This window comes from Hemibagrus wyckioides, linkage group LG02 (assembly GCF_019097595.1).
Source record: "Hemibagrus wyckioides isolate EC202008001 linkage group LG02, SWU_Hwy_1.0, whole genome shotgun sequence".
NCBI classification, from domain to species: Eukaryota; Metazoa; Chordata; class Actinopteri; order Siluriformes; family Bagridae; genus Hemibagrus; species Hemibagrus wyckioides.
Window position 1 is genome coordinate 26,178,100 of NC_080711.1, and position 12,098 is coordinate 26,190,197.

The window sequence follows — 12,098 nt, forward strand, 5'->3', positions numbered from 1 at the left end:
TGGAATCGAAGCTTCATCAAATACTTTAATTTCCTCTCAAAGTCTCAGTGAAATAGGCAACAAGGAATAAATATTAAATATATCATAAGAATTATTATGTACTGTATGCTTGAGGATCCTGGGATTATGAAAATTGACATGTGTAAGCTATAAATTAATTAAAAGTTTAATGAGGTGTTTATTTGTATAAAATTAGACAATCGATTGTCTCGCTTGTTTGACTTCATATGAATTTTCCACAGAAATCAGTGTTTCTATAACTAAGAACCTTATTTACTGATCAATACAAAACAAGTCAGTAAGAGACTTTACGTAATTGAGTTTAATCTGAGTGTCATGATGCTGGAGTCATAACAGAATGTGAAAAGAGAGATTGCCCAAATGTACAGATGGAAACACATTGAGATGGTTGAGTTTGTACAGACTGCCCTCTAGAGGCACAAAAGACCTGTTTGCAAAATAAGAACAAGAAATTTTTATTTTTATTCATTAATAGTTATGTTTAATGTGGAAACTTGTGTTATAACAGCATTATGAAACACATCTTGTCATGTTACTGAGAAACCTCACAACCAAAGGATGATGTAGTCACATAAATGATAGTGTTTTCATTTGTCCAACCTGTGTTTAACAACCCAGATCATAAATTATGCAAACAGATATTTGTGTGATAATGAGTGATACTGAATACAGAATGCAGTTTGTGGATTCACCTTTTTTCTACTTAATTTGTTGAGCTCTGCTGCCTCCTTCAGATATTTCCCAATACACTCATTAAACACTGATTTCAAATATTGGTTATGATGGGATTAATAATGGTTCAAAATGAACACTTTTTAAATAATGTTTTCTGTTTTTATTTAAAAATGACTTTGTGTGAGTGTGTTTTAAAATGCTGCAAATTATTCCAATAGACTTAGATGAAAGTTTGAATGAGATGTCCAGACAGTATTCATAATAATCCACATGCAGTAAAAGTCAACATGTGGTCACACGTAAGTCCGAGACAATTTTATTTTTATTTGGTTTGTTTTACCTCCATGAATCCAGTGCTTCTGAGAATAAACTGCAGTGTCTTCTGTCCTCATGCTGTTCATCTGCAGATACACCTGCTTCTTACTGTTGTCTCTGCAGATGGTGAACCCTGAACTGCACTGGAGTAATATATGCTACTGCCGTGGATAGTTGCAACAAATTTGAAAGTTGCCTAATCACAGACCAGTGGCACTTTTTGAAAATAAACTTTGCTTTTCTTTCTTTCTGGCTTGCAAATTTCTCAATGACCTTCTGGTTAAAAGTCAGTCATCTCAATCACTAGTCTCTTTTCCATTGACAGTGTGTAAGCTCGACCGTGAACATCTGACTGCTGCTGAATTTACAAATTGAGTCGATGTGGTCCAACCTGCGTGATTCTTTTCTTTTCTTCATCCGAGAGTCTTGTGTAAAGATATAACCGAATTTTTTTCTCGCCTGCTTCCACGTTACTCAGTACCTGCCTCGTTAGTACTGTCAGTATCTGTTGAGCGGTAATGAGACTCGTTGAGAATGGTCCAATCACATGAGGCCAAATATATAAAAACAATATTGATTCGCTAACAACAAAAGTGGGCGGGGACAATATGAAACATGACAATCAGCCTTTTCAAAAGTTTGAAACCTACTTACACACTCGTGTGTCCGGTGCCGTGCGCGTGCGCACACACACACACACACACACACACGAACGAAATACAGTTTGATTTTTTTATTTTAAATTATTAATAATATGACTAACAGTGGAATAGTACGACTAACTGATTTTATTTCGTTATTAAAATATATAATTATTGTTATTGTGTTAAAGCAGCATTCTTCTCTAGCTAACTTTAAGGGGGCGGTGCCCCAGCGCCCCCTATTGACCAGCCGCCTCTGGTTTTTAAGTCCAAACTCATATGACGGTGCAGTGAAAAATATCACTGAAACAGCGTTTCTTTACCGTTTAAAGTTAAAAACGTTGGATGTAAATACTAAAACGACTTGAAGCCAAAGATTTTTGATACTTAGTCACTGGTTAGACATGGATTAGCTCATGAAAGGTATATATTTGAAAGGTGGATATTTTAGATAGTTTCCTTTAAGCAAATCAAGTCTTTAATTGTTAGTTATATATATATATATATATATATATATATATATATATATATATATATATATATATATATATATATTTATTTATTCTTAAAAAAAAACTTTAACAGACATTTCTTTGTCATTGTCTGCTCCCATGTACATGTTTGGTCTGTAAAGGTTCATGTATCATTTAAAATATCGGGGCATGAACTTGAAAAATGATCTAAGCTTTTAAATGCATGGATTTTTAACTATATTTTTGTAATAATTTTAATTAATATAAGGTTGTGATTTAACAATATTAGATTAACTGATTATTTTCTATTTTGCAGAATGATCTAAAGACTTAATGCAGTGTAAAAACTGCAAATTCAGCACTTCAAGCGAAGATGTTCTTCTGAAGCACTATCAGCTGCATCTTTCCAACTGGCCTTGCCTTTATACAGAGTGTGTTTGTGCCTTTAATACTGCAGGTTCTTTAAGATCCCACTTAGAGTTTCTAAATCACACCACAACACTGACACCGAGAGAATGTGAATTCCGAAAGATTTGTACTGAGAAAAGGTTTTTCATTCACCTTAAAAATCATCTGTCATGCAGAGAAACTAACTTTTCCCTTAGAAGAAAAGAAATGGTCCAAGAGCAGCCAATAGTTGTAGAGGTTCAGGAGAGGTAGCCTGCAGTCTTCTTCCAAGAACAGGTAATGAGATAAGATCACAGTATGTAATATATACTCAGTATTAATTACAGAAAATTTAATTACTGTTAATATGATTGAATTGTTTGTTATAAACAGATCTGTGAGGAATATTTCCGCATCACCAACAAAGACCTTCTGGGAGTCTTCATGGCAGCCATTGACAAGTACACACCAAACCTTCTGAAACTATACAGAAAAGGAGCCAGAAAAGGAGCTTTTGGACATGAAATAGGAGAGTTACTGGAAAGACTGGATGAAAGGGCAAGTTAAGTTTCAGTATTTAAATGTTGTTTTTACAGTTTGATTTATGTTAATTTGGCTGGTGATAACTCAGTTTTCATACTTTGACTATTTTGTTGTTTCCTTTGTATGTTTTTGAAGACGACAGAAATTGTTCATCACAGAAGGATGGCTGCTTTGGAGGGCCTGCCTTTGTTTTTCGAGAGAACTCGAGCAAGCTGTTCAAGAAATGTGAAGTATTTATCAAAGACTTTAAGTGGTTTAAAGCAGGGATGTCCAAACCTGCTCCTGCATGGCCAGTGTCCTGCAGAGTTTAGCTCCAACCTGTCTGGAAGATTCTTGTGATCATGAAGACCTTGATTAGCTGGTTAAAATGTTTAATTTGATTATGTTGTAAAACTTCAAAATTGTGTTTTTATTTTTGTTGTTTATTTATTTGCAGTGCTTTTTCATCTGAAAACATTTACACACTTTTGTGTATTGTCAGGGTGTCCACGCGTCCTTAAAAAGTCTTAAATTCCATAATATGGATGCAATGTGGATGAAAGCTTTGGAGACCCACATGCAGTGTGAAAAACACAAAGCGGCTGCAGAAACCTGTCGGAAAACACCTGGCATTTCTCAGTTCTGCTCCGTCACGCCCACATCATTAAACCTTCCACAGAGCAGAGCGCTGCTGCATCCCAAACACCGGCGTCTGCATCAGCTTTCAGTTCAAACACCGCGACTTCTGCTCCAGCAGAACTCTTATAAACAGAGCTATATAAAATATTTTTAACTTTGGTTGTTTTATTAACATGATCTATTCTATTTTTAATTTAAAAAAAAAAAAAAGTTTTATTTGATGTCTGAGAAATGTAAATCATTTTGGGGAAAAAATACTATTAGCACATTCTTCACATACACATAAATGTAAGGTTTTTTTTTTTTAAAAAAAAGTGCATTGCAGTTGGACATGAAAAAGCTTCTCTCTGTTTCTATGGATGGACCAAATTTCAGTTGGAGGTTTTTAGAACTCCTGCAACTGGAGCATCATGAGCAGTTTGGCACACAGCTAATTGTGTGTTAATTGCTAATGGTGTGCTAATTGTAAACACACTGAGGAAGAGATATAAAGAAAAAACAAGTGAATTACAGCAAATTGAGACAGAGTTGGAGACAAAGGGCAAAGAACTGAGATCACTGCAGTAAAAACCAAATGTTCAGGTTAATGACGTTCAGTGTACATGCCTCATGTTACTGCTGTGCAGTGTTTGTTTAAAATCTTTATAGGCTCAGGCAGTCAATGATTAGTCAGTATAAAGGCAATGTTTTGCAATTTATTTTTGTTTTACTCTTTCTGTATATCAATAAACTGTGTGTTAAGGTAATTGGCTTTATTGTGTGATGTTTTATTTTATTTCTACAAAATTCGTCTTAAATTTCATACTGCACGGTATTAAAAAGGTCTTAAAATGTCTTAAATCTAACTCTTAGAAACCTGCAGATACCCTGATTGTGTACTCGTTGCATGATAAAAAAAAAGGTTGTTTATTTGTTGCTTCCAACTGAAATAAGTAATAAGTTCATGTTTGTCATTTGTAAGTAGGCTTAAAAAAATTTTTAAAAGGATAATATGCCGACTAGTAATACCTTATTTTTTTGAAAAAATTTCATCCAGTAAACAGCGAAATAAATAAATTGACTCAAGAACAGTAATTGTTGTTTCAGTCGCTGCGACAAAAATGTCTTTATTAGCAAAATAAGACGATCAACATTGCATGAGAAAAGAAATTTAGGTTGGCTAAACAAAGTATTGTTACTCCGTAGAACTATAAAATAGTTGTTAAGACAACTCAAAGGTCTTACTGCAGCAAGTTGCCTTGTTTTTTAATTTTTTCTCAACATTTTATTTTTTACAGTGAGTAAACTTTTGTATTAGTTATTGGTTAAATAAGCATTTAAGCATTAGGCTTTGTAATGTGGGGATTAGTTACTAGGTAAAATGTAGTTTTTATTTAATTAAAGAAGTGAATTGTGATGAGGTTTTTGTGCAGCACTGCAGCTTGTCGTGTCTCTGTGTGTAACGAGTGCAGTAATACACAGCTGTGTCTTCAGTCTGCATGTTCTGTCCCCGTAAGGTCACAGTGTCTCGAGAGATGACAAACTTGTCTTTAAATGAATGATTCTGATAAATATCCCCATCACAATAAATGACACTGAACCATTCTAAAACACAGAAAAAGAGAAGGTTGACACAACGACCTGAAAGGATCTTTAACTGGTGCATCCAGAGAGAAGTAGCTGAGAAGGTTCTAGGTCATGTGTTTTGAATTCTAAAGAAAAGAACGTTTTAGTTCAGTAGAAGTGAGAAAAAAATTCTACATTAAGCCACACCCATTTTAGGGTTATATCCAGATACATCTATGGATAATTAGAGCAGGAAATAGATGCAGACTGTTTTCATCAGTGTATGAATTACAAACAAACTTCAGTTAGATCAGTTACAATGTGAGTCTGGTTTTAGTACAGCTGCTTCCTCAGCTCCAGTCACTGTGGCTCTTCGGGCGCAGTAATAAACTGCAGTGTCCTCTGTCCTCAGACTCTTGGCCTCTAAGTACTGTGTGCTTGCTGAGACGTCTTCTGTTAAGGTGAGCTGGTTCTTCACAGATTCTGCATATATTGCTTGATTATTACCAGCATTCATCTGGCCAAGCCATTCCAGAGCTTTCCCTGGTTTCTGTCGTATCCACTCCATGTAGTAGCTTGTCATATCAAAGCCATGTATCTTACAAGAGATCTTCACAGTTTCTCCAGGTCTCTTTACCACAGCAGGAGACTGGTCCAGTCTGATCTCATCACTGCTGACACCTAGCAGATAAAACATAACAATCAAAGATCATCATCAACACAGTCAAGATATTCTGAGGGAAGAAATATACAGTAAAGAAGTCTCAGGTACCTTTGGTTAACATTATAACAAAGATGTAGTACTGAGTGACCCTCAGCTCCATCATCAAGCTCTTTGATTCAGTCGTGTGACACAAACGTCTGGTGAGCAAGAGGCTGATTTTTTATATAGCAGGGTAAATTTGCATAAACATCCTTCAGCTGTTAGATTTCATAGTTTCATAAATCCTTCTTGAAAACAAATGTGCTGCTGCCCCCTACAGATGACTTTTATATTTAGGAGTTTGTAGTAATGATGCTGCAGAAAACATGTACATTCCGTTTAATCTCTCGTCAGATTCTGTGCTGCTAAACAGACTCTGTGTTTCTAAATTCAGGAATTAACCATTTACATGTAGTGTTCCTGCAGCTGGCATCACAAATAAGTAAGTAAGAGTAAAAGCATGAATAGTACAGTATATAGTCACAACTAGTCATCAGAATCATTGTCCTAGAGCTGATTTGCCTCGAGTCAAATAAGTAAAGACATCATAATGTAAATGTGATACATAACATGGGAATTATTATTAATATTAATAACTGCTAAAAAAGATTGGAATAAAGAGGAAGATCTGAGTGCTGAGTGTGAATGGATGATGTTCTTTATAATAAATGTCTCTGCAGCTTCCTGCTGAGGGAATATTTACAGCTCATGAGGACGTGCTTGTGTAAGTTTTTGTAGAGCTCTGGAGTCTGTTGTGTCAGTGTGACTCTCGTGCACAGTAATAAACTGCCGTGTCTTCAGCTTTCAGACTCTTCACTTCTAGGTACAGCATATTTTTACTGGTGTATTTAGTGATGGAGAACTGGCCCTGCAGTGACTGAGCGAATGCAGTGCTAGTGCCACTGTCAATACGCCCGATCCATTCCAGTCCTTGTCCTGGTTTCTGACGGATCCAGTGCAGCCAGCTAAGGGAGAGTCCAGACACGGTGCAGGACAGAGTGACCGATTCTCCTGGTTTCTTCACCACAGAAGCAGATGAGGTCAGGGACTGTCCATAAGAATCTGAAAAGAAGGGAGTTATGAATTAAATGTTATATTGCTGAGAGAAACAGTACTGAGAAATATTTAAATTTCCTAGTGAGGATCATGTGAAACGTACATGATATTAGCGCAAATAAAATACAGTATCCTAAAATCATTCTCACAGTTCGCATACACACAATTTTAAAATGTATAAGTGTTATCAAAGAGCACACTGATGACCAGACCATCCACGAACATGCTGTTTATACCTGAATCTATTTGAATAGGGTGTGTCCATGACCACTATAGAGGCAATAAATCCTGAGACTCAAGATAAAGATGCACTAATCAGTGTAATTACTGAGGGAAATGTGTCAAGTGGTGTGTGACTCTTTTAATTTTATAAAAATGTATTTGTATATTTTTATTTATTAGGTTTTGGAGTGGATGAAAACTGACATGACGTGTTGCTTAGTTTAGTTAATCTTGCCAATGTAATAATTCATGAGACACCAAATATTATTTACATACATCTTTATATTAAGCACAAAATAAAATAAAATAAAGAAAAAATGTTAGGTGTGTATAATATATTGCAGTGTTGACTTCTAGAGGTATAGAAACATTAATTATATAAAATTAATAATAATATTAAAGAGAATAATGTATTACTTATTAATTTGATCATCCTTGCATTTTTATTGATGATGTTTTTGTACACCTCTAGCACTGAGCTGTACAGCTGTGTCTGTCTTTGCAGAGTAGTAAACAGCCGTGTCCTCTGACACCAGGCTGCTGATATCTAAGTAAAGCACATTGTTGCTTGTGTCTCTGGAGATGCTGAAACGAGTTTTAAAGGAAGCTCCATAGTCTATGCTTCCATCACCCCATATGATCCCGATCCACTCGAAGGCTTTTCCTGGAGCTTGCTTGATCCAGACTGTTCCATAGTCAGTGAGGGCATAGCCAGAAATCTGACAGGACAACTTCACGGAGGCTCCGGGAGATTTAACCTCATCAGGAGACGAGGTCAGACTGATGCAACACACATCTGAAAAGAGGAGAGTGGACTCAACACAGACTGAAATATTTATCATATCTATATTTATATTTAATATCTATATTTATCTGAGTACGATGTGAGAGACATGTTTACTCACAAGGAACAAAGGATATCAAAAGAAGAAGAAAAGACCAGCTCATGATTCCTCTGCTGTACGCAACTAAACACAGAGGCTGCCATGTACATGCAGTGTATTTATATCTGCCTGGGAACTGGGAAATTTGCATGCAGAATGGGTTATGTATTTTTTCCTAGTTATTATGGCAGTCTTCATAATTTCTTTAAAGATTTTTCAGCAAATTGTGTAAACAAAAGAACAAGTAAATGATTTAACAAATGTAACCAGAATATATTTTGAGCCCACTTGCAAAGGAAAGAAAATTTTATCACCATTTAATTATCATTTTGCTTTCATTTCAATAATCCTAATTTGTGAAAAATAATCAGATGTTTGTCTGATAATGAGTGATAGTGAATGAGTCTCATACAGAATACAGTTTGTGGATTCACTTTTTTCACTTTATTTGTTAAACTCTGCTGCCTCCTTCAGTTGTTTCAATTATTGCACCTCACACTGTGAGAACAGACTGTGTGTTAAACACAACACACTGCTGGAAACATGCTGTATTATTCCTGAATCCACTCAGTAAACACTGATTCAACTGTTGGTTAAAAATCCTGTAAAATGAAGGGATTAATAATAGTTCAGAATAAACTGATAATAAACTCTTTCATTAATGTTTTATTTTTTATTTAAAAATAACTTTGTGTGACTGTGTTTTAAAACACTGCAAACTATTACAACTTTATTACAATAGAAGAAAGTGAATGTGTGACTGAGTTTACATCACACTGAGTGTGATTAGTTGCATTGAGAGGATGTGTGTAACATGTCTCATAAGGTTTTCGTAAGAGGAATCCACTATTCTGTCTCACTGTGTGTCGTCGAGCGCAGTAATACATAGCTGTGTCTTCAGTCTGCATGTTCTGTCCTCCAATTGTTATTGTGTTAGTAGAAGTGTCTCTGGAGATGCTGAACTTATTTTTCAGTTTGTCACTGTAAGCTGTACCCCCACCACGACTGATGAGTCCAATCCACTCCAGAGCTTTTCCTGCAGGTTGTCGTATCCAAGCTGTAGCATAGCTCGTAACTGAATATGAAACCTTGCAGTGGATGGAGAGACTCTGGCCTGGCTGGACTGTCATGGAAGCAGGCTGAGTCAGTTCCTCACCATGTACATCTGTGGAGGAAAACACATGGTGATATCTCACACAATATCTGCTGCACCTTTATTCTTCATCTAGTAAATGAATGAATTTGATAAAGCACTCACAAGAAGCAGCTGCCAGCAGGAGCAGTAGAGATGTAGAGAACATGGTGTGTGTTGTTTGTACTGGAGTCTTCTCTGTTCTCCAAAGTTTAACAGACACCATCACATCATATAAATAGAGTGAGATCCAGCTCTGATGCTTGGATTTGCTTATCTGCTGATGATGGGAGGAGAATGTATCTGAAATGTATTTAAATCATGAGGAGGAGATTCATCTGATGGAGGATAAGTGGATCATATGTAGAAACAGACATCACGGATTTGACAACTTTGACAACTATTTTCTATGATTGATGATACTGGGATTATGGTAATAGAAAAAAATCTACCTCTCTGAAGTCATGAAAAAATGCCCTCACACTTCTCACATTTTTAATTTAAACAATATGTGAGAAAGTGTGAGAGCATTACACATGATCACACATTCTAATTTGTCAAGGTGATTATTGTTAGTCAAAGACACTACACTAGATAAAGTTCTGGATACTGATATCACTATAATAGTGTTCATGATGTGGAGCAATATTACAGATAAAATATTATGGTTTTAAATCAACACTACTGACTTTAAAAAATAACTAGATTGAAACACTTTCTTCTCATTTGTGGTATATTTAGTGTTATTTTGACTTCTATAGATCAGTGTTGTGTCTTTTGGACATTCTGTTATAATGAACACTGGATGAGGAGTTTTTGTACAGGGATGTTGTTTATTTGTCTCACTGTGGGTCACGAGCGCAGTAATACACAGCTGTGTCTTCAGTCTGCATGTTCTGTCCTGTTAATGTCACTGTGCTGCTGGACGTGTCTCTGGAAACCTGAAACCTGCTTTTCAGTTTCTCACTGTAGTAAGTGTTACCATCACCACATATACATCCGACCCACTCCAGAGTTTTTCCTGCAGGTTGTCGTATCCAGTATGTACAGTAGCTGCTATCAGTTAATGAATATCCAGACACTTTACAGGTCAGAGTCAGTGACTGACCAGGAGTTAATACTGTGGATCCGGTCTGGATCAGCTCAACACAGTGAACACCTGTTAAAGAAAAGTTATTTTAATGATGTAAAAGTGAAAAGCTTTAAGGAACCAAAACTGTATTCCATGTCAAATGTAAAAACACTTACAGTGTACGGCTGCCAGCAGCAGCAGCAGTAGGGATGTAGAGATCATGGTGTGTGTTGAAGCAGAAGAAGTAAAAGCACTTGGTCTTTGTTGCTTAAATATATAACAGGGAAAGACATTTACATAGAGACACTCCTTATCTTAGGGTCAGAATGGGATGGATTCCTTTACACAGGAAATCCTCCTCTCATCTCATGAACGTCTCTAACCTGTGATTATAAATCTATAAAATTTGGATCATTAAGAGACTTTCTCAGGTGAATTTATGTGAATAGAATGCACTTTCCTTATCAGCAAATTCAGTAAGGAGTAAAACATTTGGGGGTGTGTTATTATAGGACAATAATCAAGGACCAGGCAGTGTGATGTCAGGAATTGTAGAGGTGGTGGATGTAGATGCCAATAATTAATTGTGTGAAGTAGAAAGAAAAAATGACATTGTGTAGTTCTGCATACTTTGGCTGAACTGTGTCAGGGAGTTACTGCTACAAACATGAAGACAATTATTTTCCAATATTCAATACCATTAATTATTATAATCACAATTTCTCTTATAAAGCAGCAGTCTGTGAACGGTTACGATTTATTTATTAATTAAAGAAGAATACAGTGAACATTTTGTTTGTTTATAGTTAACAGTTAATGTTGTGGAACTTCTGTGAAATGTATGTATTTAATAATCACTGATTAGAAGTTAGCAATTTTTCTGTGAATGTTATTATTTCCCTTTTTGGTCCTCTTTGGGAATTAGACTATAAGAGTCTCAGTTTTCATTGTCTGACAGAACACTTTAAAAAACACCTACAACCTACTTATGACCACTTTAAAAAAACCTACAATGTAACAGTATATTTGTTAAGCTCTAGCGCCACCTGCAGATCTTGTGAAAACAACTCAACAGTGAAACTATTCTCTGTACTTCTTCTTCTTTCTTATTCAAAAGTTTAAAATGATCTTCTTCAAGAAATTGAATCAGGAATCAAACAGGTGACTAAATTGCCCCTAGGTGTGATAGATAGATAGATAGATAGATAGATAGATAGATAGATAGATAGATAGATAGATAGATAGATAGATAGATAGATAGATAGATATTCAGCAGCAATAGAGACAGTAACATAAAGACAGGTTGTAGACTGCACACTGTATATCTTACATATAGTCAGTATACACAGGGTAATGTGATAACTGACCAGAAGTTACTAGTGCAATGCTAAGAACAAAAACTACAGCAATATAAGAAACATATAAATAAAGCATATAAATCACAGTTTAAAAGGGCATGTGTAACATGTCCAGGCTGTACACTCAGTGTTCCTGAAATGGACTCTGGATCCAGCGCTCTGACCCGAATAACACACTTCCTAAAAGATGAACGAGTGACTGAATACATTATCATGATTATTGTCTCATGATATTAAGCAATTATATTTAAGCAATGGATTAAGTGGATTAAGCAATATTTTTATTTACAGTATATATATATATCCTTACACCTCTAATTCCAGTAGTTTTGGTTCTCTATTGATGAGAGCACAGACATTTGTTCTCTTGTGGACTCCTGAACACATAAAACCTGCAGATGGAGAAATTTAGCTGCAATTTATTTAGTCATTTAGAGAACCAGAAAATGAACA

At 35.7% G+C, this 12,098-nt stretch overlaps 5 gene segments (V, D, J or C); all 5 read right to left on the reverse strand.

The window, feature by feature from the left end:
- Nucleotides 1-4,766: 4,766 nt before the first annotated feature.
- On the reverse strand, nucleotides 4,767-6,042 carry LOC131342438 (immunoglobulin heavy variable 1-3-like). The segment is given in 2 exon segments: nucleotides 4,767-5,899; nucleotides 5,991-6,042. Coding segments are annotated over 2 exon segments (423 nt in total).
- A 651-nt stretch (nucleotides 6,043-6,693) lies between these two features.
- On the reverse strand, nucleotides 6,694-7,164 carry LOC131343232 (immunoglobulin heavy variable 3-74-like; the record flags this gene model as incomplete). The annotated part of the segment is given in 2 exon segments: nucleotides 6,694-6,983; nucleotides 7,081-7,164. Coding segments are annotated over 2 exon segments (345 nt in total), but the record flags the coding sequence as incomplete, so codon positions are not given.
- Nucleotides 7,165-7,642: 478 nt separating this feature from the next.
- LOC131364666 (immunoglobulin heavy variable 3-33-like) lies at nucleotides 7,643-8,147 on the reverse strand. The segment is given in 2 exon segments: nucleotides 7,643-7,995; nucleotides 8,105-8,147. Coding segments are annotated over 2 exon segments (396 nt in total).
- A 55-nt stretch (nucleotides 8,148-8,202) lies between these two features.
- LOC131364672 (Ig heavy chain V region 914-like) lies at nucleotides 8,203-9,557 on the reverse strand. The segment is given in 3 exon segments: nucleotides 8,203-8,219; nucleotides 8,943-9,248; nucleotides 9,342-9,557. Coding segments are annotated over 3 exon segments (423 nt in total).
- A 515-nt stretch (nucleotides 9,558-10,072) lies between these two features.
- Nucleotides 10,073-10,511, reverse strand: LOC131342392 (Ig heavy chain V region 914-like; the record flags this gene model as incomplete). The annotated part of the segment is given in 2 exon segments: nucleotides 10,073-10,374; nucleotides 10,464-10,511. Coding segments are annotated over 2 exon segments (348 nt in total), but the record flags the coding sequence as incomplete, so codon positions are not given.
- Nucleotides 10,512-12,098: the final 1,587 nt, after the last annotated feature.